The following is a 26,888-nucleotide window of genomic DNA, read 5'->3' as shown; positions in this document are numbered from 1 at the left end:
CCTCTGTTTGTCAGAGGCTGGAGAGGGATGGCAGGAGACAAATCGCTTGATCATTGTCTTCGGTCCACCCTCTCTGGGGCATCTGGTGCTGGCCACTGTCGGTAGACAGGATACTGGGCTAGATGGAGCTTTGGTCTGACCCAGTATGGCCGTTCTTAGTTCTTTAGAATCTAAAATCTAAGGCTATGTCTACATTGGTGCATAGAAGAGTTCTTCTGCAAAAACTCTTCCAGAAGAGAGCGTCTACACTGGCATGTGCTTTTGCTCAAGAGCATCCATGCCAATGTAGATGCTCTCTTGTGCAAGGAAGCTCTGATGGCCATTTTAACCATAGGGGTTTCTTGCGCAAGAAATTCATGTTGCCTGTCTACACTGGCCTCTTGTGCAAGAACAGTTGCGCAAGAGGGCTTATTCCTGAGCGGGAGCGTCAGAGTTCTGGCGCAAGAAGCCCTGATTTCATACATTAGTGTCAGTTTACTTGCGCAATAACATGCGGCCAGTGTAGACAGGCAGCAAGTTTTTGTGCAAGATCGTGCCAGTGTAGACACAGCCTAAAGGTTTATCACTAAAGGAAAGAAAAGCAAGAGAGTGCGGTTGTTAAGGAGAATACATTACATGCATCGAATCACCCAGTTCTCGATACAGGCTCTTATCAGAGATGTTACAACCGCTCTCTTAAAAGTCTCTGGTGTACATCCTATGTCAGGATGGGTCCACGGTTCTTTCCAGCTTGCTGTTCCTCGCAAGGCTGCATCTGTAATCAGTAGCTGAACTGAAGAGAAAATGGAGATTGCCACATGGCATTTTATATCCATCCCTGGTCTCTTCCAAGCTGGAGCAGGTCACATGGCCCAGTGACCTATCCTTGTGTCCCAAGCCAGCAATCCTTATTCTGGCTGGTTGCAGACATCCAGATTCATTCCTCGGGTGTGTCCTTGGCACCTAGAGATCTATTGTCCCTGGAGCCTTGCTAATTAGCATAGCCATTGAACGAGCATTCCTGGCACATTGCTCTGCCTCAGAGAATTTTCCAGCATCAACCTAGAGTACATATTTATAACTCCACACACACATATTATACAAGTACATGAATAGCATATACAGAATCAGTAGAACACAAGCTTTCATTTGACACCTCACATGGCCCCCTTTGTAAAGACTTTTGGGGCAAACACCCCCCCCTCCCATGGGTATAGCAATGATCTTTAAAATCCAATAACATGACAAGCACATATTACCAACATTTACAATGCTCATAGCATAAGGGAATCAGTCAGGGATAATGGGAAGAAAGGAAAAATTTGCTTAGAAATTGCTAATATCTTCCTGTCACAGCCCAGGGAGGTATAACCAGAAGTACATTCCCCTTGGAGAACTGCAGCATCTTGTGTATGTGAAGAATTCACAGGGGTGTGAATTGGTGTGGGGCATTCTGTACTTTCTAGCGGAGACAAAATCTCAATGTACTGTGTGTTGACTGTGACCCTGAAGTGATCTTTGCTCTGGTAGTTGTCTGGGAATAGGTGCCTTTTGGATCAATGCATAACTGAGCCCATTCAGTCCTGATGGCATTTACTGTGATCCTAGCTCAGAGCAGTTTTGTTTGGAGACCTTTGCTCAGTGCAGCATCGTGACTTGCATTTCCTCTGAGCTGTGATAGCCAATTCAGAACATGTGGGTGAGGGCATCGCTTTGTTGTCCTTTGTCTTTGCAGTGATCTTCCTTAGACAGACATGTAATCTCCACATGTTTTCTGTTGGTTTCAGGTTTCCTCCAGGAGTAGTGGGAGTAGCAGCCCCTGGGCTGCCGGAGCCAGCGGTTGTGGAGGGGATTGTAGCTCACGGGATGCCCTCTGTGTCTCACTCTGCACCACGTACCCCTTCCCCTGGAGAGGCAAGCAAACAGGACCCAGACAGAGAAATCCCTGCTGACCAATAGCATCTTCTCTCTCCTTTCTCCTCTGGCAGCAGAAAAAGTCGGGAGCAAGTTCCCTGCTAGGATCTTTTCTAACACCCCATTGAGACTGTTTCCTGTTCACACAGTGCAGGAGAATGCATTTCATTACTGGCAAAAATTAGTTCTTGCCTTTCAACAGATATTTTATAACATTTAGTTTTTAACCTCTTGGTGGATCTTTTTCCTTATCTGTGGCAGAAGCAGTGACCTTGCCTTCCCATTGAAATTTAGTTTAACATGTAGTGTCCCATGAATCTGCCTCTGTTATGTTTCACAGGAAGGCACCCTCATGGGCTTGAATGCAGCAGAACAGGAGCTGGCTGAACAGGGAGAGGTCCCAGTGTCTCCAGTACCAGACTGCATGCAGATTTTCAGGAGTGACTTGCTGTCTCAGGAAGCATAGGTAATGGGGAGTGTTCAAGCAAGACTAGTAAGCTGAAGAGAAGTTAGGCAGGTGATTTGCATTGCAGGAAAAAGATCACATGCAGTGCTGTGCACTGCCTTGCTTATCCTGACTCAGGTGGCGCTGAGCACAGGCACCACTAGGGTTGTTGCAAATGGACAGTGTGAAGTTTTGCTCTTGTAATGTTAATGCAGGGCATGAGCATAAGAGCAAGAATGACAGTTGCAGTGGCAGGCTGCAGACGTTAAAGCATTGTGAAGCTGTTCCTGCACATGTCTGTACCTCACATGCTGCTTAATGCATTTATCCACAAGAGAAATGTTATACTAGGGTCCTAGAAATTGGAGAAGGAAGAGACATAGGTCCCCATTAGCCTATCCCACAAGGCCAGGGCAGGATTGGTCTCTATCTTACTCCAGTGTTAAGTGTCCCACACTTTGGGGCATAAGCTGCTGTCCAGAGGGAGATGATTCTTCAGCTTACTAGACTCCATGACAAAATTATTTTCCTAATATTCCTTTTTTTTTTTTTTTTCCATTTCATCCCATTGCTTCTATTTATATCCCCCTGGGCCTGCTCAAAATAATTCTGCTCCCTTCTTGGAGTTTACACATTTAAATATTTCTAGATAATCTAAAAGCTGACATCTCTTTTGGATTACAGCAGTTCATGTGTTATTCCTGTTGGCTGGGTACTTCAAAGTAGGTGCCCTTCAGAAGTCTTGCTGGGTGTGTGGAAGCTGAACAGTCTGTGCATATAACTAATGAAGGAAGGGTCGGATTTTTCAGTTTTCTGCTGAGAAACAGTCCCTTGTTTCTGAAGGAAGGAGTCTGGTAATTGGGTGGGGAGTAGGGGGAACCACCAAATTATATTATTGTTTAGTTTGGGGACTTGAAGCTGTAGAACTTCTCAAGTAAGTTTTTAGGGTTTCTCTTTCTTTTCTAGTTTTAAATCAGTCTCCAGTTCTGTTGGCAGATACTGGTTCATTTTGTACACTTGTGCTGATCTCAAGGAGTAGCTTTTTAATTCAGGGTAAATGGGCCAGGGAGGAAGGAGTATTTACAATGAGTGGAACTCTTCAGTTTTCCCTTTTGGGCTTTCCCTTTAACAGTTTTGAAGTTCAGTGGGTTCTGGTTTTGAAGATGAATTTGGGCTGGCTGTTAAGGTTGATGCAGGCAGTCAGGTTCTGTGTTCTGGATGATGCTGATCCAGTTTTAAAATGCACATACCTTGATTGCTCAAGATTTTAGAAGACTGAACTGGGGCACAGTAGTTAGGGTTAGTAAGAGCCGTGTGTCACGAGGAGTCATCTTTGAGCAAAGCCTGTAGCTCAGACAAATACTAATTGGAAGTGAAAGTAGCATTTTTCTCTTTCCCTTCAATGATTTGCTAATCTACTCTTAAATCTGAAAACTCAAGGCTGTAATTTGGGAGAGTAGATTTCTAATAGGCATGCATGTCTAGTGAGAAGAAAGGTTCCTTTAAGGATTCAGAAAGCTGATTGCAAATGTAATTACTGTATTAGACTGGTTTCTCAATCAGCAACTATAATTTTGTCAACTTGCTACTGAAACTACTACCTTTTATGTAAAGATCCAGGAAGACACATTATTTTTAGGTTAAGGCATTCCCATGGGTGGGATTTCCAAACACAGGATTCGTTAATCTTGGGTTTTTTTAGAATGCAGTGCAAGACACTTAAGAGCCAGCATTTTTATTTTACTCACAATTATCTCTGAAGACCTATCCAATATAACATCCCCAAGGGAGGAGTGGGGAAGATGATTTCACCTGGAATGATACTGAGCCTCTTAATTCTTATATTTCGTGCCTAGATACCATGGAGACTGGTATATTAGGAATACATATTTGGAAATGTGAGGACTGCTAGCTGCAGTTCTGGATGCTGATAGACTTAAGCCTTAGCCCTGAAGATACTGATTCCATTATATCCAGTACCACATGGACCTATGTTTGGAAATAAAAGCGAGTTCCTATTTGGTCACAGTTGCCATAATGAAGATACAAAAGCAAGATTTTATTTTTTCTTAAAATGAAGCTGAATCCTCTCCTAATCCCAAAGAAGGGCTCTCCAGGTGCTGGTGAACTATTCCAGTGGTACCCCAGAGTACCTGTGCTTAGTATTATTTAGCCTGGAGCTAGCCATTATCAAGAAGGGGGCTGTTGTGATCAGACTCCTCATAGAAAAATGGATACCAGTACTAAAGCAGTAATGTTCCCCTCCATGTCATTCTCCTTTTCATAGCATCCTCTTGTGTTACACTGATCCACCATCCTCTGTCCCAGGTTTTATGCAGCCTGGAGCAATGGAAGGATTTTTTTTAAATATTGCCTTCCTTCAAAATGAGTATGGAGCTTAATCCCAAAGAACAAAAACCTTCTATTCCAGGGTGAGGCAGGAGTGCCCTAGTCACACTGATCTGCTTATAGGAGGTGCTCGCTCTGTCCCAAGGTACATTTGCTTGTTGGGTTCACTGCTGCTGACCAGCTTTTTTATAGAGGATTCAAAGTTTCAGAAATATATTTTTGTAGAGAATGACTGAACTGTGAAACATTTTAAAATAAAGCATGTAAACAAACCTTTACATCAATGTTCCCTTTATGGATGTCTTTCTCACTTCAATTCTTTCTTGCCTCTTGTTAGAAATGTTTATTTCTTGGATATATTTTAATAAAGTTCTCCAACTTATGTGGCTGCAGTTTGGTGGTGGAGGAAGCTGGGAAATCAGTATGAATCAGTGGCTTCATCACTCCCACTTCTTACCTTATTTCACAAGCAAATGACCCAAACTCTGTGATTCCCTAGATTAAAGTTATTATGGAAAGTGGTTTGTATCCTTGATATGTTGTGGAAGAGAGAATTTCAAATAAAGAGAGGGAGGGATTGGAATTGGAAGGAGGGACCTGCTAGTTGCTGGTACCAGACTCTCCATGATTAAAGAAAGGGTGTGTGTGAAGATGTGGCAATGGAATACAGGGTCATTTAACTCTGTAGGTGGGTTAAAGGTGAACTATGTAAATCGGGCAATCTGATTTACCCTTCCGTATAGTACAAGAACAAGATTATACTAGGGGGAAAAGTGAATAGTTATTTCCACAAAGCAAAATCAACCTGTGGAATTCACTATCACAAGGTATAACTGAAATCCAGAGCCTTGCATGATTAAGAAAGAAAGACATTTGTGAGGCAAATATTTTTTTATATATATATGTATATATATTTATTTTTATTTTTAAGTATGATCTATAAACCTGGTGTTTCAGGGCATAAAACCACCATTAATGGAAGATTATGCCATAATTTGCTGTAGGATTTCATTGCAATTTTGAAGGCTCTGGGTACATGGCCTGTCAGAGATGGGCTATAGGCTTAGCTGGACCACTAATCTCATTCAGCATGAGTGTGTGTGAGTTTGAAAAGGAAACAAATCCTAGCATCCTCTGAAAGATGGATAGCTGATTTTTTTCCCCATTATTGGTATTACTCGAAGGCTTACTTGGGTCCTCAGGGCAGGGAGTTGTGGCTAGAGGAGGATAGGCTTAGGGTAAGGAAGGTATGTGTGTGGGGTGGGGGGCTCCACCAGCTGCCCCCCCGGGTTGAGGGGCTTGCTACTGCTCCCATGGTCATTCATGAGAATAACTTCCTGCTATCACACCCCTCCCTTTGCATTTGATGAGAAACAGTGGCATTCAATGCATATCCCATTGTCCTAGCACAACCAAACCCTGACTGCTTGAAGTTAAAGAGGAAGCTGCATTCCAAATTTGATGGTTCTAGCTCTTACCATTTAGAAGTTCTTGAATAAACTAACAGTCACAAGCGCTCTCCAACACATAGATAACTAGTAATCTCAGTAGAAAAACCAAGAAACAGACCTAAAACTTTCCTGACTTAAAGATGTGGTACCTCAAAACTGACCTTGGTTACATGGTAGAAAAGCTTGCATTGCTAATAGTCTCTAAATTCAAGGGATTAAATACTGGATTATGCTCCACTGGCACCTTTCATTAATATGAATGCATTTAAGTGTACTATATGTCTGAATCCCATTAATAATGGGCTGTGACCTAGTGGGGGTGCTGTCTACTTTTTGTAACCCAGTGTTCCTGCCGGCTGTATTGTGTGATTCCCAATGACTCACTTCACTTGTGTATTGGCCATACATTAAGTCCCAGCCTGAGCAGATAACCCTGTTTCCACAGAGAGAAAAGAATATAGGCGGGGACTGTCTCCAGGCTGCGGGGTAGGGCCAGGGAGTTGGATTAGTCTCCGCTGGGCTAGGGGAAGTGAGGATGTTTTGGACCAAGGAAGGGGGTGAAGCCCCTTCCCCCCAAGAGGAATAAGGCTCTGCCCTGGCTCCTGTGTTAACATTGCTCCTAAGCTACGCTGTATCTCTGAGAAACAATAAAACCTTCTACTCTACTGGCTGGGGATGAAAGTGCAGGGTTGGGGGCTCCCTCACGCATTATTGCGCACACCCCGTAGTAAAATAGTAGAATACAGAAAGTTAAACATGTGCAAAAATACATCTGCATTCTGATGAGGATATGGAGTAGCAGGAGGGCAAAAAACATACTGGTAGGCTGTGTCTAGACTGGCAAGTTTTTCCGCAAAATCAGCTGCTTTTGCGGAAAAACTTGCCAGCTGTCCACACTGGCCACTTGAATTTCTGCAAGACCACTGACTTCCTACTGTCTGATATCAGTGCTTCTTGCGGAAATACTATGCTGCTCCCGTTCAGGCAAAAGCCCTCTTGCGCAAATCATTTGCGCAAGAGGGCCAGTGTAGACAGGGGAGGACTGTTTTGTGCAAAAAAGCCCCGATGGCTAAAATGGCGATCGGGGCTTTTTTGCGCAAAAGCGCGTCTAGATTGGCATGGACGCTTTTCCGCAAAAAGTGCTTTTGTGGAAAAGCGTCTCTGCCAATCTAGACGCTATTTTCTACAAATGTTTTTAACGGAAAATTTTTCAGTTAAAAGCGTTTGTGGAAAATCATGCCAGTCTAGACGTAGCCATAATGAATTATGTCTGTGCAAGTTCAAGAATGTCCTTGCTGTAATGGAAATGGATACTTTAGCCTAGCTTTGATAAAAGGTTGAGCTAAAGAAGTGCTATGCCTGTTAAAGCTTCCCCCTCTCCCCCCGCAGAAAAAAAAATCCAGCATGACGACATGCTTCTTGGTCCAAACTACAGATAAAACTTGAGTTTAGAGAAGCACTTGAGCACTGTGGCTTTGACCAAAGTTTTGCACAAAGGATTTTGTACCATGTAATAGCTCTGGAATAAAGCATTTATGCAATTGAGAGCTACCAAAAACTCATTAGCAGTGAAAGCCTTCTGTAAGACAGTGCAAAGTGCAGGATAGTTTTGAAGTATGATAGAATAAAGAATACATCTACCTTATTTTAAAAAAATGCTTTATTATGGTCCAGTCAGATTGGTTAATTTTTAAATTTTCAAACTTTCCATGGACTACATCTTCAATGAAGATGAGCATTTGAACAGACAAACAGATCTCTGATGAGGTGCCTGAACAAAATACAGGCAACCAGTTTTTAATGTTAAGATACATACGATTATTTCCAAGAACTGTGCAGATGAACTATCTGATGCTGTTGCCTGGAGGCTTTTCTTCCATATTTAACACTAGTAGATGTACCTGGCATTGCTCAGGTCTATAACTGAAGGAATATCTTTTGTTTGGAAAAATAAATGAAAAATGTACATGCGTTATTTCAATTGTCTTTTTAAAAAATGAAGATTGGAGTGATAGTTCTGGGGTGAGGAGGGGCAGAGGGTAGGTGACTTAGAGCAAAGAGTTGGGAGGTATGGGGGGCCTCCTGACATGGGGAGAGAGAAAAGAGGGCCAAGGACAGCGGGTGCTGAAGTCAAGGCACATGGGAGGTGCAGGACTCAGGGCAGGGGTCTGGGAAGTAGCGGGGGGGGGGGGTGAGGGGGCCAACTGTGGTAGCAAGGGTGGTGGTATTCTAGCAGCAGCTCCTCCCAGGAGGCCGGAGTAGCACTCCACTGTCAGAGGGTGCCCCCAGTTACGTTCTCCCTCAGTCTGCAGGCTGTCGGTGGGGGGGGGAGGTGGCAGGCTAAAGGGGCTTCCCCACCTCTAGCAGCCCCCTTCCTCCTGTGGTTTGCAGGCTCTGGGGCTTCCCCCCTCCAGTTGCCCTGTGTGGCTTGCAGGCTTTCTGGAGGTAGGCTCCAGGTTTGGTGTCTGGGGGTTCCTTACCAGTGTGCTGGCAGGCAAGCTGATAATGCCCCAACTCTGCTGGCCACACTCTTGGTGCTGCAGATGCCCCTATGGCCACTCTCAGTAACATGTCCCTTTCTTCTCTCTGCCCCTCCCTTTTCATGTTGTGGGAAATGGTCCCATTCCAGGCACTTCCTGTTTTTCAGGCACAACCAAACCCTGACCTTAGTTTAAGTTAGGATAAGAAGAAGCTGCATATCAAATTTGGTGGTCCTAGCTCTTACGGTTTAGGAGGAGTTCTTGAACAAAAGGACGAACAGATGTACTCTAAAATATATTTACATACAGTACTAGAGAAAAAAACCAAATTCTTTACAGCTGACATTTTCTAGCTTCACGTTTCAATCAGTGGATTTCATTATGCCTTTTCTGTTAAAGAGCCTATAGTATTGAACATATATCTCCAGATAGATGAACCTTTGTTTTTAAACATAATTTCTGTTGGAGCCCTGTTTTCTTCATCAGTATCCTGCAATTTGTACTTTCTTGCAGAGGGCTTTCACTGCACCTGTGACCAAGTTGCCTCTTACCCTTCTGTTTGAGATTGCTTGAGCTCCTTATGTCTTTCCTTAATAAAGAGTATTTTCCAGACCTCAAATCATCTTTGTAACTTCTGTTTATGCTTCCCAGTTTTCTACTCCTACCTCTTCCATCAGCTGTTTTGTTTTCTTTTCCACTCTTTATAGTGGATTATGCCCAGTTTCTTTTCAACTTGCTTTATTGAGGAGAGACATTCTGAAAATACTTAAGTGTGGGCTAGTTCTGATCCCTTTTGGTGAATTTTCTCCCAAAAACTTCAGCTTGGGTACCACCAGCTTCGCTTTGAATAAAGCTATTTTGGTGCTGAGAACAGAAGAGGGTGCGTCTAGACTGGCAAGATTTTGCGAAAAGTGGCTGCTTTTGCGCAAAAACTTGCCAGCTGTCTACGCTGGCCACTTGAATTTGAGCAAGAGCACTGGCGTTCTAATGTAAGAATTCAGTGCTTCTTGCACAAATAATTTGACGCTCCCGCTCAGGGATAAGCTCTCTTGCGCAAGAATACTTGCTCAAGAGGGCCATTGTAGACAGGCACCTTCATTTTTTGCGCAAGAAAGCTCGATGGCTAAAATGGCCATCAGAGCTTTCTTGCGCAAAAGCTCATCTATACTGGGCACGGATGCTTTTGCGCAAAAGCACTTTTTGCACAAAAGCATCTGTGCCAATCTAGACGCTCTTTTGCGGAAATACTTTTAACGGAAAAACTTTTCCGTTAAAAGTATTTCTGCAAAATCATGCCAGTCTAGACGCAGCCAAGAGTGTTTACCAGTATAGGTGGACCATTTATGCCCTTAAACATAATCTGCAAAGTAGCCTTTATGATTTCTTGCAGCTTTATAATATATAAAGATGTCATGAATGGTGTTTCAAATGGGGGAAAAAATTCCTCTCCTTTTCCCTTTTTTTTGTTGGAGGATTCCTTGGATGACTCTCACATTCACTGAGAGAACTTTTTCAGCCTTAGTGGTTGACATGGTAAATGTTGATTTACATTTTTAAGCAAAGAACACATTTTTAGCTGAGTTTAATAAGTTAAATATGTTACAATAAAAGTGTTTGAAACACATGTAATATTCATTAGTTTTTGCAATTAATATTTGATTTTCTTGGTAGCTCTAATATAGTAAGTGTAAGTTTTGCAGTTGTCTGGAGTTTTCCAGGACAGACAAAACATCCAGAAGAAACAAACTGAAGTATTTTTTCCTGTTTTAATAATAATAATAATAATAATAATGAATAATAAACCTTTTGACCATATTGTACATCCCAAAGAAGCAATAAAATGTCCAGTATTTTCCCTTTGCACAAAGACCTTGAGTTGTTTACGGAATCAAATAGAATGTGAGTGGAATGAATAGAGAATTGTATGATGCATGGGGGGTGGGTGGGGAACTGGTATCCAACATGCTAGTCACTAGACACGTGGCTTTTTGGCAGGTTGAGTGTGGATAGTTCGCTATAGCAGTAGCCATGACAGTGGCTACTGCTTCAGAACTGGTTGGACACCAAGGCTGTAAAGTGTTTTCCCTCTTGCTATCCTTAGCTCCTTGTTCTGTTGTGGAGTGAAGTGGCTGATAATTCATTACTTTGTTTATCTCTTCCAGGCACTACATTAGCCAGTGTGATGATGCTAACGACATTTACAGGAAAAAAAGATGCATGCCATGTGCCTATTGGCATAGGAGTCTGAGCATCTCCCATTCTCCTATAGAAATCTCCCGTGTATATTGAAAAGTAGAGGAGATGGGATTATGCTTTGCAGTATTCTACAAGAGGGTTGAATGAAAACAAAAGCTTATAATGAGAGGACATCAGTGCCTTAATTCCAAAGTAAATGCCTTTATGAATACATAAATTACTGTGAGATCCCAGAATCATCCCAGTTCAATGCTACACTGTCAATACCTTATAATCAGTAAGTGTCTAGTACTTCCAGCTCCCAATATTCAAAAATCATTATTCAGGCCCCAATAAATTATATGACTGTTTTAATATTGTTATTAATTTGCCTTCTCATTTGAGATTTTTAGATAGGTTCAACCTGTACAGGGAAAGGGATGGGGAACAACTGATTCACTTCTAATCCAGGGGTGGGCAAAAGGGCCTCCATGGGCCACATCCAGTCCACCAGTTGGGTTGATCCAGCCCGTGCAGGCCTTGCCGCTCCCCTGCCCCAGGCCAATTATGGTCTGGGGGCAGGAGAGCGCATGAAGCTTCCTCCCACCCTGCCAGGAGCACGCAGCCCTTTCAAGTGCCATGCGCCCCTCTCAGGGCAGGAGGAGAGGTCATGCGCTCCCCCAAGCCCTGATTGGCCTGGGGACGGGAGGAATGCACAAAGATTCCTCCGCCCTCCCCCTCCGTCCTGTGAGGAGCGCGCGGCACTTCAAAGTGTGGTACGCTCGTGCAGGGCGAGGGTAAAGGGGCTCCCCCACCTCCAGACCCATCACCCTTAGAACACTATGCTGATGCTCTTCCAGGGCTGCCAACCCACAGAAATTTCATTTACGGACAAAATAGGAAAAATTTACGGACACATTTTTTACGGACATACTTTTTATACTATATTAAGACGATGTAAATGGCCAAAAGTGAAAAGTAATTGTTATAATTCATACATCACAAGAACAATATGCCATTTAACTCACTTTCATTTAGTTAGTCATGGTCCTGGAAGTTTTCCATTTCGTGTTCATACATCCGAACACTGACACTGTTAACCATAGCTGAAGTAATTGTCCCAGTTTAATTTCTGACAGTTATTAATCCTTCAAGCATAGGAGTGGAGAGTTTATTGGCAATATTTCAGGTTGGTACACAATTCCTCTTTGGTCTTTTTTGCTACAACATTTTTAATCATCATGGATGCTTTAGTTCTTCTGCAAGTGAAACCTATATAATTCTGGAATCAAGAAACCAATCAGCAACATTATCTGAGATTTCATCCATCAAACTCAGTAGTAGGTTTTGTCTGGCTAAGAAGATTGCTACTTTTAATTCACATTCTGTGACCATCTTCTGGTGATTAGTCGCTGTTGGATTAACTTTAGCAATGAAACTCGTAAATCCACGGCTAGATCTTGCAGACATTATGCTTTGGTGCCTACTGCTTGCAGCATGGCTACGAACATCTCGTACTCCACCAGAAGCTATCCTGAACAGCTTTATACACCAAATGCATTTGGTGCTGTGCTTGCTTTCACTGTCTATGCAAATCCAGTCTTTGAACTCACCCTTTCCTAGCCATTTGGATGAAAACACGCATGCTCTACCTTTTGATTTCTTAATAACTGGCTCTTCATCAGGCGATAATTCACCCGAGTCATTGGACTCGTTATTCTCTTTGGCACAATCCATTCTTCTCATAGATTTTGACATTGTAAACTTTAATGGTAAACAATATTAAATTACATAAATTGCCAATGTGCGGACGCTAACTTGGTGGGATAACGTAGATGATAACATCTAGTGGATAACATGATTCATGTTACGTCACCTCAACCATTAAGCTAAAGAAACTAAAATGTCCAATTTCCACTGCTCTGCAGTAAAATGGCTGAAGCAGCACAGAAGACATTTCATTGCTATTGAATAATTGCTGTTTTTTGAAATTGTATGGCACTTTTATGAAATTTATGGACTCCTAAATTTTTTTACAGATATAAAATTTCAGCTAATTTTTTATGGACTGCCTGTAAATTTTCTGATGGTTGGCAACCCTTGTTCTCTTCTTGCCCTACCAAGACTCCAGCCCCTCCCATATTTTACCCTTCTCCTCTCCCACACCAGCTTTGACATTCCTGTGTCCCTCCAACTCCTTTTCTCCCATACTGCCATCACTTCAGCATCCTCCCCGACCCCACATGCCCCTTGTCTCCTTGATCTCCCGCTGGCCTTGGATGTCCCACATTCCCATCTGCACGGTGTCTGGACTCGGACACTCCTGTGGAGATAGAACTGGGAGGGGCCCTGGAGCCCAGCCCCCACAGATGCCCCGGAGCCGGGGGGGGGGGCCCGGGGGGGCTGAGCTCACAGCCCCAGCCCCCACAGATGCCCCCGAGCCGGGGGGGTTCCGGGGGGGGGCTGAGCTCACAGCCCCAGCCCCCACAGATGCCCCGGAGCCGGGGGGGGCCCGTGGGGGGGCTGAGCTCACAGCCCAGCCCCAGCCCCCACAGATGCCCCGGAGCCGGGGGGGCCCGGGGGGGGCTGAGCTCACAGCCCAGCTCCAGCCCCCACAGATGCCCCGGAGCCGGGGGGAGGCTGAGCTCACAGCCCAGCCCCAGCCCCCACAGATGCCCCGGAGCCGGGGGGGGCCCGGGGCGGGCTGAGCTCACAGCCCAGCCCCAGCCCCCACAGATGCCCCGGAGCCGGGGGGGGGCTGAGCTTACAGCCCAGCCCCAGCCCCCACAGATGCCCCGGAGCCGGGGGGGCCCGGGGCGGGCTGAGCTCACAGCCCAGCCCCAGCCCCCACAGATGCCCCGGAGCCGGGGGGGGGCTGAGCTTACAGCCCAGCCCCAGCCCCCACAGATGCCCCGGAGCCGGGTGGGGGCCCGGGGGGGGGCTGAGCTCACAGCCCCAGCCCCCACAGATGCCCCGGAGCCGGGGGGGGCTGAGCTCACAGCCCAGCCCCAGCCCCCACAGATGCCCCGGAGCCGGGGGGGGCCGAGCTCACAGCCCAGCCCCAGCCCCCACAGATGCCCCGGAGCCGGGGGGGGCTGAGCTTACAGCCCAGCCCCAGCCCCCACAGATGCCCCGGAGCCGGGTGGGGGCCCGGGGGGGGCCGAGCTCACAGCCTGGGCTCGGCCGGCTGCTTCCCCTCCGCCTGAGGCAGCCTGGCGCCCGGCCCCCGGAGGGACACGGCTGGGGCGGGCAGCGCGACTCCCGCCCGCGGACGCACCTCAGCGCGGCCGGCCCGTGTCTCTGGTCCCGCTGGCGGCTGAGTCTGCGCAGGCCCCCGGCCGCACCAGGGCAACGCTCGGCAGGCGCGCAGGGCACGCCGGGGCTGGCGAGGTGCATGCCGGGAGGGGTCGGGCTCGTGCGGGGCATGCTGGGAGCGGAGGAGGAAGGGGGCGCGGGGGCCGTCGCAGTGCATGCCGGGATCGCGGCGGGCGGCGCTCGGACGGAGAGGCCCACTGCTGGGCGGCCGCTCGCTCGGTGTCTCGGGGCGGCGGCGACCGTTGGGGCGGCTCCCGAGGCTCCTGCCCGGCGGGGATGGCGGACGCGGCGGCTTCCCCGGTGGGGAAGCGGCTCCTGCTGCTCCTGGCGGCCAGCGCGAGCGACGGCGAAGCGGCGGGGCCGGAGCCGGGGCCTGCCCTGCCCTCGCGGGCTTGGCGGAGCGGCACCGTGCGGGCCATGAGCGGAGCGGTGCCCCAGGACCTGGCGGTGAGGGCGGGGCGGGAACAGTCGCGGCGTCTCGTGGGCCGGGGGCTCAGCCCCCCCTCCCGGGCTCCGCGCGCGCCAGGGGCATTTTGCGCCCGCCTGGGGTGTTGCGAGTCTCGGCCTCCCTAGTTCGCTTGCAGCTTGTTTCACTTTCGCTGCAGTTGCCAGGCGCTAGCTCCGTTCGGCAGCACTTGGGGCAGACATACCTGGGCAGGTTTAACCCAGGCTATTTCTGTCGGGGTTAGAGCAGCAAGTTTCGTTTCTCAGTCAGCCTTACTTTCAGGGTTTCTCCAATGATGCTCTGTAGAGGTGAGAGGAATTTAATTGCTGCTAATGTTTTCCAAAGATCTCATGTAGCCTTAAATGTCACTTAGCATCTTGACTTTGAAATACAAACTGCACACTTGAAAATAGTGTATTGTGCATGCATACCACATTGTCATAAGACACTTGCCCTGAAGGTCTCCAGTCACTCGGTACATGTATACTTTGTAGGTGTGAGGAGTCCGACCACAGTGGATGGGATGGGGTGGCTGAATAGGGGAGTGATTCCATTGGTGTAGTCATCTGATGTGGGTAAAAAAGTGGCAACTGGGGAAAGGATGCTGGCTAATAACAAGCATGGAGCATGGCTAATAATTTTCAATTGCAATATTTGTGAGATGTAATTCTGAAATGGACAGTTTCAGATTGTCTGCTAGGTTTGGATCTGTGGACTTAGACATTGCAGTACTAAGCAATGAGATGCCTAAAAAGATCACAAGAACATCACAATAATCCACACACATGAGTTAGGCTCTTTATCTTTCTACACAATTTGGCTACCAAATTGATTAGGGGTCTGGAGCATATGACCTACGAGGAGAGGCTGAGGGACTTGGGTCTGTTTAGTCTGCAGAAGCGAAGAGTGAGGGGGGACTTGATAGCAGCCTTCAACTTCCTGAAGGGAGGTTCCAAAGAGGATGGAGAGAGGCTGTTCTCAGTAGTGACAGATGGCAGAACAAGGAGCAATGGTCTCAAGTTGTGGTGGGAGAGGTCCAGATTGGATATTAGGAAAAACTATTTTACTAGGAGGGTAGTGAAGCATTGGAATGGGTTACCTAGGGAAGTAGTGGAGTCTCCATCCCTAGAGGTGTTTAAGTCTCGGCTTGACAAAGCCCTGGCCGGGTTGATTTAGATGGGATTGGTCCTGCCTAGAGCAGAGGGCTGGACTTGACGACCTTCTGAGGTCTCTTCCAGTTCTGATTCTATGATAAGGGGATGGTTGGATGAAATAACATGATCTTGGTAACTAATTGACCATTCATTTCCAGTTGGAAATAGGTCAATGGAGGGATGATAGGAGTTGCTATAGGGAACTTTCTGGGTGTCTGGCTGGTGAGTCTTGCCCACATGCTCAGGGTTTAGCTGATCGCCATATTTGGGGTCAGGAAGGAATTTTCCTCCAGGGTAGATTGGCAGAGGCCCTGGAGGTTTTTCGCCTTCCTCTGTAGCATTGGGCACAGATCACAGCTGAAGGACTCTCTGCATGTTGGGGCCTTCAAAGTATTGGAAGGCTTCAATATCTGAGACATAGGTGAGAGGATTATTCTAAGAGGGGTGGGTGAGATTCTGTGGCCTGCACTGTGCAGGGGGTCAGACTAGATGATCATAATGGTCCCTTCTGACCTTAAAGTCTATGAGTCTATGAGTCTACGTCTACACTGGCCCCTTTTCCGAAAGGGGTATGCTAATTTTCAACTTCAGAATAGGGAAATCCGCGGGGGATTTAAATAAAGATGTCCGCCGCTTTTTTCCGGCTTGGGGAAAAGCCGGAAAAAAGCGTCTAGACTGGCCCGATCCTCCGGAATAAAGCCCTATTCCGGAGGATCTCTTATTCCTACTTTGAAATCAGACCTGCATGCAGGTTATGCAGCTGAAAAACTATCTTGCTTTGGTTTATGATTCACTTTGGGGCTTAGGAGGGAAGAAAGTAGGAATAAGAGATCCTCCGGAATAGGGCTTTATTCCGGAGGATCGGGCCAGTCTAGACGCTTTTTTCCGGCTTTTCCCCAAGCCGGAAAAAAGCGGCGGACATCTTTATTTAAATCCCACGGGGGATATTTAAATCCCCCGCGGATTTCCCTATTCTGAAGTTGAAAATTAGCATGCCCCTTTCGGAAAAGGGGCCAGTGTAGACGTAGCCTTTATGGGAAGAAGTAGGTGTCCAAGAAAATGATCCATAAAAACTAGCATGCTAGGCAGGGAGCTGCCTATCCTAGCCTTTTAGATGTGCTAAGGAGAGAGTGTGTACTACATTTTTGGTTGAGATAGGTGCTGAAGTCTAGGCAGCAGTGAGGAAACTAACTATTCCTACTACATGGAGTCAAGTTGGTTAGTCACTTAGGCTGTGTCTACACCCGTGGCTTCTTGCGCAAGTATGGCCGTTCTTGCACAATAATTCGCAGAGTGTACACACTGCTCGCCTGCTCTTGCGCAAGAGCTATACTCTTTTTAACAGGTGTAAGCCCTCTTGCGCAAGAGGGCAGTGTGGACGCTCAGCAGGGATTTCTTGTGCAAGAAAGCCCTATGGCTAAAATGGCCATCAGAGCTTTCTTGCGCAAGAGAGCGTCCACACTGCCATGGGCGCTCTTGCGCAAAAGCACAGCTCGCACATGGCCGTGTGGACATTTTCATCTTGCGCAATAAGCCGCCAGTGTAGACATAGCCTTAATGTATTTCTTGCAGGCATGAATTAAGCACTTGTCTTTCTCCAATAACAAAGAGCGAACTGGTGGTGCCCGTCTAATTTACCTCAGTGGTTCGAATATATATCTGGAATGCAGGAGGCCCATGTTCGATTCACCCTCCTCTGCCAGATTGAAAGAAGTGATTTGAACAGGAGTTTCACTTCTTTCTGTCTGGCATAGTAGAGAGGGGGAGTTGAACCCATGTTTCTCATGTTCTGGGTAAGTGCTCTAATGACTGAGTTGAAAGTTATAAGGTGGGCAACTTCTACCACTACTGTCATCTCCTCTGGACAGCTTTTGAATGGGACCCAATTTGTTAGGCATGCTTATAGATTGGTTAGGTTGCTTATAAATCAGACCTGCATGCAGGTTATGCAGCTGAAAAACTATCTTGCTTTGGTTTATGATTCACTTTGGGGCTTAGGTGGGAAGAAAGTTGTCCAGATGCCTAAAACAAGGCAGCAGTGTGCCTGCTCAGAGACAGAAACTTAGTCAATAAGGAAAAAATTTAATCCCAAAGGCTTTTAAGCATTGAGTTGGTGTAAGTGTCTATGAGGTTTGATATGAGTTTTGTGGATTGCATTGGAGCCAAAACTGGGACTTAGGTGCCTAAATATCTTTGTGTGTTGCACTATTCAGATCTGTATGCATAAAACCTTATTAAACCCAATAGCTGTTTTTGCCAGAAAAGTGTTAAGATTTGTTTATTAGCATGGATCCTGGAAGTTTAAAACCCAGTCTGGGGAATGTTCATCTGTAGAAAGTGTGAGTATACATCTAGGACCAAAGAATGTAGGCCATACTTGCATTTGGAGGCTCTGTTCTTGGGTGCTGTCATTGAAAAAACATTTTGGATCGTCCTGGATATTCAGCCCATTTTTCCAAACCATTATACTGGGAATTGATTTTCAGCTAATGTGGTCCTGGGATGCATAAATAGGGAAATCTTAAATAGGAGAAAATAAGTTATTTTTCCTCTGTATTTGGTATTGGTGAAACCACTGTCAGAATCTGGTATCCACAATACAAGAAGGATGTTGATACATTTGGTGAGGGTTTAGAAAAGAGTCACAGAAATGATCAGAAGATTAGAAAATGTCTTAAAGTGACAGACTCAAGGAACTCTGTTTAGATTAGATTAACAAAGAGAAGATTAAGGTGTGACTTAATTACAGTCTGTAAGTACTTAACCAAAGAACTATTTATTAATAAGCTTTTCAGTCTAGCTGAGAGAGGTATAACATGAACCAATGGCTGGAAATTGAAGCTACACAAATTCAGACTGGAAATAAGATGTACGTTTTTAATGGTGAGATTAATTAACCATTGGAACAATTCACAAAGGGTCATGGTTTGACAATATTTAAATCAAGATTTGTTGTTAGTTATTTTGGAGAGGTTCTGTGGCATGTGTTATGTAGGAGGTCAGACTAGAGATAACAGTAGTCACTTTAGGCCGTAGAAGCAATGAAACTTGGATCTTTATCATCCTGTTTTATTTGGTAATATGTCCAATTTTACTGATTCCTCCTCCCTCTTTTGGTGCAATCAGCTTATGTCAATTTTTCGATTGTGTGCTCTGTGGTGTAGATGCATTGCATTTTGTTTTGCGGTTCTTGGCATGTGTTTGGACACTTGGAAGATAAAAAAATAAAGTGGAATGACCTGATTTTTCCCAATTGAATAGTCATAGAGCTTCTAGAATAAGAGTGTAGTATTTACGTTTCATAATAAACATAAAACAAATGCTGAAGATGTGACACTGTATGTGAGGTTCTGTGCTATGTGAGTACAGGTTGGGCCTGCCTGGTTCAGCATCCGAGAGGCGGGATTTTGCTGGACTGGGAAGGTCATTTCTAGCCCTCTGTTGTCCCCACCCCTCCCCTGCCACCACACCAGGCTGCTGGCCCACCCCCCTGCCAGCAGTCCAGGTTCATGGCGTGCTAGGCTTCCTGCCCTCCCTGCCTCATCCCCCAACCCAGCTGGGCTGTACACTGGCCTTCCTGCCCCCCATTCCTGAAGCCCACCTGAGCCATCTGTTGGGCTCCCCGGCTCCTGAGACAGTCCAGCTTGGTCACATGCACTGGCTCCTATCCCCTCCCCTGCGCAACCCAACTGGGCTGCATGCTCCTCTCCCTCGCATCGTGCGGGGCTCCCCTCCCCCTCCCCCCAGCGCTTAGGGACTCTGACCCTGGAACATCCATGATCCTGCTGGACCACGGATGTTGCCAGACCAAAGAGTCCCATTTATAGAGGTGCAACCTGTACTATGGTCAATATGTTAACGAACAGGTTCTTTGACAGTTTCAAATTGCTTTATTATAAGCCAGCTTTTAAGGAATGATTCCTATTGTGTTGTATAGGCACATCTCCCAAAAGTAGGAAAACAGTTTTCACTGGGAATACTTTTTAAGAGGGGGAGAGTTTTATGGCTGTTCCCTCTGGCCAACTTCTGGAAGAGTAGTTTTCTTACTGTATCTGTCCTCGTTATTCAATGTTTTTGCAAAGCTGAGATTCTTATAGGTCTTTTTTTTCCTGGTGAGGGAGATGTGGCCTCTAAGTGATGCTGCTCTCAGCTTATCCCAGTCTTAATTTTGTACAGGTTTGTATATAGTATTGAGTTAATGCTGGCACCCCTGGTTTTAATATTATCTTGATGCAAGATTTTCCCACTGAGCTTTCTGAATCTCAGACTCATTACATGGATGGAGATTTTCATGAAGCACCCTGGTTGGTTATTACTGTCACGACGCAGCGCCTGGTGGTATCATTGTGGAACACTTGTTTGTTTTTTATTTTATTGGGGAGTGTGCTTCTCTGCCTGCTAACAGTCTGTGGAGTAGGAACTTTTGTGAAATTTTAGCTCTTGGTAGCAGCCTGTTCCTCTATTGCCAAATCTTACATGATTGTTGTCTTATTACCACTTATTTATATCAGAGCCCAAGGTAAAAGCACAATAGGAATTGTTGCAGGTAGGGACAGTGGGACTGTTACTGTAATAGTGGGGTTGTCTACAGCCCTGTTCCAACAAGCCTTGTTTTAGAATTTGGTTTCTTTTGCCTGGGGCATGTGGTGACAAAAGAACTACCAAATATTATGTAGCTGTGCAGGCTCACCCATAGTTACAGTTTAAACTCCCTTTCCCTTATAAAGCTAGTGTTTTCCTCTGCTTGCTAAAGTGTAACCATTCTCCCTGAAAACTTATTTGCAGGGTCATTCTCAATGATGGACTTTTTCTGTGAAGTTTGAGGGAAATCTGACAAGGTATTTCAGAGATTTGCCTAAGAGCACTTCTCATTTCTCTCAAAGCCTGACAACTTTCTAATGGTTTCCATCTCAAACTGTGTGACTTACAAATTCCAAATGCATTTTTGCTGAACTGACCATAGAGAGGAATTTGATACTCCCTTCAGCAAAAGGTTTAATTTAGAGAAATTGAACAAATACAGACTTAAGGCAGGGGATTGAAATGGCTAATGCCAAGATTATGTAATAAGGTCTGGCTGTAAGCAACAGCAATACATACAGAATTTCTCCCAAGTCAATGCATGGCTCTGTTGTGGTTGTTGAACTCAAATGTAATAGCCAATCAACATTGAATACCAGCTCTCTCACATTACAATTCATAATGACTATCAGCATTACAGGTATTCTCTAAAAAAAAAAAATCCAATGCATGCTTTTCCAGAGTGTGGCTCACATTTTATGGACATTTTCCTCATCAGTGGCTGAGATGATATATGGTATCAACACCCAAATGTTACATACTTCAACCTTGGCATTCTGATATTCTGGTACTCCAATAGGGACTCGCTTGTCTCCCACAAATATAATAGGTGTACAACTTCATTCTACCACACATTATTTCAGGAACACTTAAATCTACTCCTCTACTATGCAAAATGTAATCTTGTGGCACCTTAAAGAATAACATATTTATTTGCGATAAGCTTTTATGGGTAAAAAACCATTCAGATGCATCAAGTGGTTTTTACCCATGAAAGCTTATGTCCAAATAAATGTTAGTTTTTAAGATGCCTTGGGACCCCTCATTGTTTTTGCAGATACAGACTAACATTGTTACCCCCTTTGAATCTTGTCCTCTACCATAGTTACTGCTTTATCTGCAATGCTGTTCTGTCTAATGTTTGCTGAGAGGAAAGCTTAGCTAAGCTTGTGACAAAATTGTGAGATGTGCCACATCTACTGTTAACGACTTGGTTATCTGCACTCATGTTGTCTGCCCTTACATTGCCTGTTATGAATAAGTTTACTGGGTGAGGGATTTACATTAGAGGACATGTGGCAGCTTCATAGTGTGCAGAGAAAGTGACAAAATAACTATTGTCTCAATTTGCGCTTAACATCAACCTGGGTTTGATTTGTTGCAAGTGCAGTGGAGCCTTCAGAACTGATTTCATACTGGACATGGAATTTGTGCTGAGGCAGAATTTCAGTGGATTTTTAGAGGCAGTCCATTATGTTAATGTGCAGGGCTTGACACGGGCGAGTAGATTACAACCCGGAAGAGCTGGGTTCAGGCGATCCTCGCATGCGCAGATTGTTGGACAGCGGCTGGCGTGCGGGGCTTGCTGCAGTTCGGCGAGCCCTGTTAATGTGGTAGACACAACCCATGACTCATTGTTGGGGAATGCAAAATGACAACCTCTTGGAGGTCTTCACATCTTCATTGATAAGAATGCTTGACTGGATTACATGTACCAATTATTTATAGTGGTCATGAAAACAACATGGTGGCAACTACAGAAATTGAACAATTAGCATTAAACAAGTATTTAATGCTAGAAGATTTACCAGAAGTTGATTGGTCCTTAACTCAATTTTTGATTTTCTTTAAGTCATTGCTCTGGGGTAGGAAGGGGGATGAGGGGTTCAGTATGTAGGTTTCCTCAGGGAGAGAGGACAACCCCATCCCCTTCTCACACCAGCATCTTGGGACCAGGCGAAAAGTGCCTTTTTATGGCCACTGCAGCTTCAGTGTGCACAACTGGGGCAGGTCCAGGTTTGTCTGTACTCCCTAACCAGAATTGAGGAATGGGGCAAACTGTCAGGGATCCAGATGAAAGTGCACAAAAGGGAACAGTCAGCAATGTTCCTGTACAAATTTGAGAGTGGAGGGAGAGCTGCAGCTCCCATGCCCTCCCTAAAGGGCACCAGGAGGGGTAGGAGGCTTGGGGCTGGGGAAGTTCAGGATGGGGCAATCCCCTGGCCGGCCAGCCCCGTCACTTGCTTGGTAATTCTGTCTCTCTGCTGAATGGTTTCATGCATCCCTATATGCATTCGGGGTAAGGGGCGCTTCGGCATCTCCCCTCGCACAACCAAATCCTGACCTTGCTTTAAGTTATAAGAGGAAGTTATATACTAAATTTGGTGGTTCTAGCTTTTACTGTTTAGGAGGAATTCTTGAACAGATAATCTGACTTGCTTGAAGAGGTAGAACTGCTGCTTGAACAAAGATTTGTCTGATTACAGGTCATCTCTCTGGAAGGCTTCCAGCTGTTGCTTTAATTCCTCTTGTATCTAGCTACTATTTTAGGTCTTATCTTAATTCCTTTTTTCTGTAAGTGTCATCAATTGCTCCATCCTGGAACAAGACTACGACCGGCTCACAATTACTATTCCTTGAAAGTGGATTCCATTTGTGACACTGGTGTTAATCCTCTTGATACAAAGAGTTAGCCAAAAATGTTACTACTTGCAGGTTATTCCATTTAGCAAAAGAAATTATTTGGCAGTGATTTTCAAGTCAAGTGTTCTTTTGTGAATAAGCAGGATTACATCAAAGTCCTGTCTCCCTGAACAAAACAGAAATCAAAACAAGTGAATGTCTTCACTCAAAGTTCCATGCCCCTTTTCCAGTCAACACATATAATAAAAACTCTAAACTTTTCTCAAAGCCATGTTACCACTGCTTTTTCTGAGTGTCTCCTTGGGTTTTTTCTGCCCCTGTTCTGTCTGTCCAGTATTTTCTCACTTTTCCTGTCAGACATACCTCTGCTCAAACAGTAGCAACCAAAAGCCCTCCACAGATGCACTCTACATGTGCTTTTGTTTTGGGCAGTTACACCTGCCTATGTTTTTGGTGCAGATTTGCTATTTCAGCTTTTTGGTTGCATAAAGGAACTTAATTATTTCTTGCAATCATTTTAAATGAAGGGAGAAGGTTATGCTCACCCCAGAGCAATATTATTTGAGAGTGAGTTTGTGAGCCATTGCTGACCTATCCTTCATGAATTTATGTAATTCTTTAACCCAATTATAGTTAAGGCCCTCACAACATCCCCAACAATGAGTTCCACAGATAGAATCATAGGGCTGGAAGAGATCTCAGGAGGTCATCAAGTCCAGCCCCCTGCCCAAGGCAGGACCAATCCCAACTAAATCAACCCAGCCAGGGCTTTGTCAAGCCGAGACTTAAAAACCTCTAGGGATGGAGATTCCACCACATCTCTAGGGAACCCATTTCAGTGCTTTGCCACCCTCCTTGTGAAATAGTTTTTCCTAATATCCAACCTAGACCTCCCTTACTGTAACTTGAGACCGTTGCTCCTCTTTCTGCCATCCGTCACTACTGAGAACAGCCTTTCTCCGTCCTCTTTGGAACCTCCCTTCAGGAAGTTGAAGGCTGCTATCAAATCCCCCCTCACTCTTCTCTTCTGCAGAGTAAACAGACCCAACTCCCTCAGCCTCTCCTCATAGGTCATACGCTCCAGCCCCTGAATCATTTTGGTCACCCTCCGCTAGACCCTCTCCAATGCATCCACATCCTTCATATAGTGGGGTGGGGGGAAGGGGCCCAGAACTGGTCACAGTACTCCAGATGTGGCCTCATCAGTGCTGAATAAAGGGGAATAATCACTTCTCTGGATCTGCTGGCAATGCTCCTCCTAATGCACCCCAATATGCCATTAGCTTTCTCGGCTACAAGGGCACACTGTTGACTCCTCTCCAGTTTCTCATCCACTGTAACCCCCAGGTCCTTTTCTGCAGAACTACTACTTAGCCATTCGGTCCCCAGCCTGTAACAATTCTTGGGATTCTTCTGTCCCAAGTGCAGGATTCTACATTTGTCCTTTTTGAACCTCATCAGATTTCTTTTGGCCCAATCCTCTAATCTGTCCAGGTCACTCTGGACCCTATCCCTGCTCTCCAGTGTATCTACCTCTCTCCCTAGCTTAGTGTCATCTGCGAACTTGCTGAGGGTGCATTGTGTGAAGTAGTACTTCCTTTTCTTTTAAACCTGCTGCCTGATCAGAACTAGGGATCACCTAGTGAAATTGTGTTATGGGAAGAGTTAACTATACTTTCTTTTTCACTTTCATTTTATAGACCTCTATCATAGATCCCGTTAGTCATCTCTTTTCCAAGCTGAACTGTCCCAGTCATTTTAACCTCTTCTCATATGGAAGCTGATGATCATTTTTGTTGTCCTTCTCTGTAACTTTTCCAATTTTATTATTTTTGACATTGGGTGACTAGAACTGCATGTAATATTCAAGATGTGGTGTGCCATAGGTTTATAAAGAGTCATTATTTTTTTTGTCTTATGATCTGTGCTTTTCCTAATGGTTGCTTACATTCTGTTAGCTTTTTTGACTCCTGCTGAAGGTGGAGCAGACGACTTCATGATCTTTCTTGACTGATAACTGCTAACTACAGACAGTGCTGGGCTGTATAATTGGGGATTATGTTTTCCAATGTGTATTACTTTGTACAGTAAAACTCCAATTGTCCGGCATCCAGTGGTCTGGCACTCCCGACAGTCCGGCACCAACTGGAACCTGCAAGTGCTCTGGCCAGCTGGACAATTGGAGCTGCTCCATGCCGCTTCCCCAAGTCCGCTGCTGCCGAAACTGACCAACAGTGGACTTGGGGAAGCTGTGGAGCAGAGCAGCTGGGGTGGTGCCGGGCGCCAACAGGTGGGTGAGGGGCGGTGCTGCGGGACCAACTGGGCAGCACCTCAGCTGCTCTGCTCCGCAGCTTCCCCAAGTCCCCTCTTCATCAGTTTCAGCAGCGGCAGCAGCAGACTTGGGGAATCGGCGCAGAGTAGAGCAGCTGGGGCGCTGCCGGGTTGGTCCCGCAGCACCGCCCCTAACCCCCCTGCTCGGTGCCCGGTAGCACCCCAGCTGCTCTACTCCGTGTCTCTTCCCCAAGTCCGCTGCTGAAACTGACGAGCGGCCGACTTGGGGAAGCTGCGGAGCAGAGCAGCTCGGGTGCTGCCGGGTTGGTCCCGCAGCTCCACCCCTCACCTCCCTGCTCCGCACCTGGCAGCACCCCAGCTGTTCTGCTCCACAGCTTCCCCAAGTCTGCCACTCATCAGTTGCAGCAGCAGCAGCAGTGGACTTGGGGAAGCAGCCAGAGCAGAGCAGCTGGGATGCTGCCGGGCACCGAGCAGGGTGGTGAGGGGCAGCACTGCGGGACCAACCCAGTAGCACCCCAACTGCTCTGCTCTGCGCCACTTCCCCAAGTCTGTCGCTGCCACTGCTGAAACTGATGAGCGGCAGACTTGGGGAAGCTGCAAAGCAGAGCAGCTGGGGTGCTGCCTGGTTGGTCCCGCAGCTCCACCCCTCATCCCCCTGCTTGGGGATAACTACTGCAGTTTGGGGGGTGGGGAGCCTGCTCCCCTCCCCTCCTGGAAACTCTTGGCGGCGGCATGGGGCTTCCCCCATCTTCCTGCAAAATGGCGGATGGTTCGCCCCTCGCTGCTCCATTCCCTGCCCAGCCCCCGGACCCAGTGCGGGTCCGGCGGACCCAGTGCGGGTCCGGCAGACCCATGACAGCCCCACGCCAGAGTACCTCCCGATACTCTGGCATATACAATAATCTGGCACCACCTAGATCCCAAAGGTGCCGGATTATCGGAAGCCTACTGTAATAGTTTTGAATTTTATCTGCCATTTTGTTGCTCAGTTACAGAAATCTCACAAAACTGGGGTAACTTTTCAGACTGTTTTGGACTTAACTAAGACACTCCACCTGAATTGGTAGAGAATTTGGAGGTTTGTCTTTCTAGCAAATCCAGATACCCGTGAGAATTTCTAGATTAAATTGGCAGTGTACGAATTTACAGATGTAGAATTGGACCTGAATTTGCAGATTAAGATCAGACACTTTGGGGGCTGTGGAATTTGCCAGAGAATTCTTTTCTTTTCTTGAAGTAGTGAAGAAAGAGGTGGTAGCTTCTAGTGAAGATGAAACCGGATCATCATGAGCCTGGAAGTTTAGCTCTTTATCAAACGTATGATGGGAAGGGGGATTCTAATCTGCTTTGCATCATTTTTGACCATTTAAAAATGAAATCTGGCTTGTAAAAAACCAAACAAAACCGAACAAAAAAAATTCCTTTAGTGATAGATCAAAGATTTAGGGAGGCAGATAATGTGTAAGAGTGAGAGAAATGGCTACAAAAAAGAATGGTTAGAAAACATAAGACTGGCCAGTGAAAGTCACTCTCCCAATTTGGGACACAAGAGAGACTAACTTGAAGGGGCAAAGTGTAGATATACAGGGATCAACCCCACAATCTTTGCTTAGGGCTGATTGGTTAAACAGTAATGGAGCTTTGACCGTGTAAACTGATCTATGA

At 46.0% G+C, this 26,888-nt stretch overlaps 2 protein-coding genes and 1 long non-coding RNA gene across 6 annotated transcripts in view; 2 read left to right on the top strand and 1 right to left on the bottom strand.

Moving 5' to 3' along the window:
* Positions 1–11,176, top strand: part of LOC102462263 (C-terminal-binding protein 2) — a 33,933-nt gene extending 22,757 nt beyond the window's left edge. For 2 of the 4 annotated variants that reach the window (XM_075917898.1, XM_075917899.1), the window contains one exon: positions 10,781–11,176. In XM_075917898.1, the coding sequence (XP_075774013.1) occupies positions 10,781–10,907 (127 nt within the window). In that variant the 3' untranslated portion in view covers positions 10,908–11,176. Of the gene's footprint in view, positions 1–1,766; positions 4,966–10,780 lie in introns of those variants that run through there. The other 2 variants (XR_012900106.1, XM_025183922.2) reach the window with 2 other exon arrangements.
* On the bottom strand, positions 2,847–14,322 carry LOC142825762 (uncharacterized). Its single transcript, XR_012900111.1, has 2 exons — positions 14,071–14,322; positions 2,847–12,075 (listed from the first exon to the last, which is right to left on the bottom strand). It is a non-coding gene; the product is annotated as an uncharacterized LOC142825762 (long non-coding RNA).
* A 62-nt stretch (positions 14,323–14,384) lies between these two features.
* The window catches only part of KDM3B (lysine demethylase 3B), a 145,191-nt gene continuing 132,687 nt past the window's right edge, over positions 14,385–26,888 (top strand). The window contains exon 1 of the mRNA XM_075917875.1: positions 14,385–14,555. Within this exon, the coding sequence (XP_075773990.1) occupies positions 14,385–14,555 (171 nt within the window). The remainder of the gene's footprint in view (positions 14,556–26,888) is intronic.

The sequence above is a fragment of the Pelodiscus sinensis genome, unplaced genomic scaffold, assembly GCF_049634645.1.
Source record: "Pelodiscus sinensis isolate JC-2024 unplaced genomic scaffold, ASM4963464v1 ctg55, whole genome shotgun sequence".
NCBI classification, from domain to species: domain Eukaryota; kingdom Metazoa; phylum Chordata; order Testudines; family Trionychidae; genus Pelodiscus; species Pelodiscus sinensis.
The sequence above is the reverse complement of the archived record's forward strand: the minus strand, read 5'-3'. Positions and strand labels throughout refer to the sequence as shown.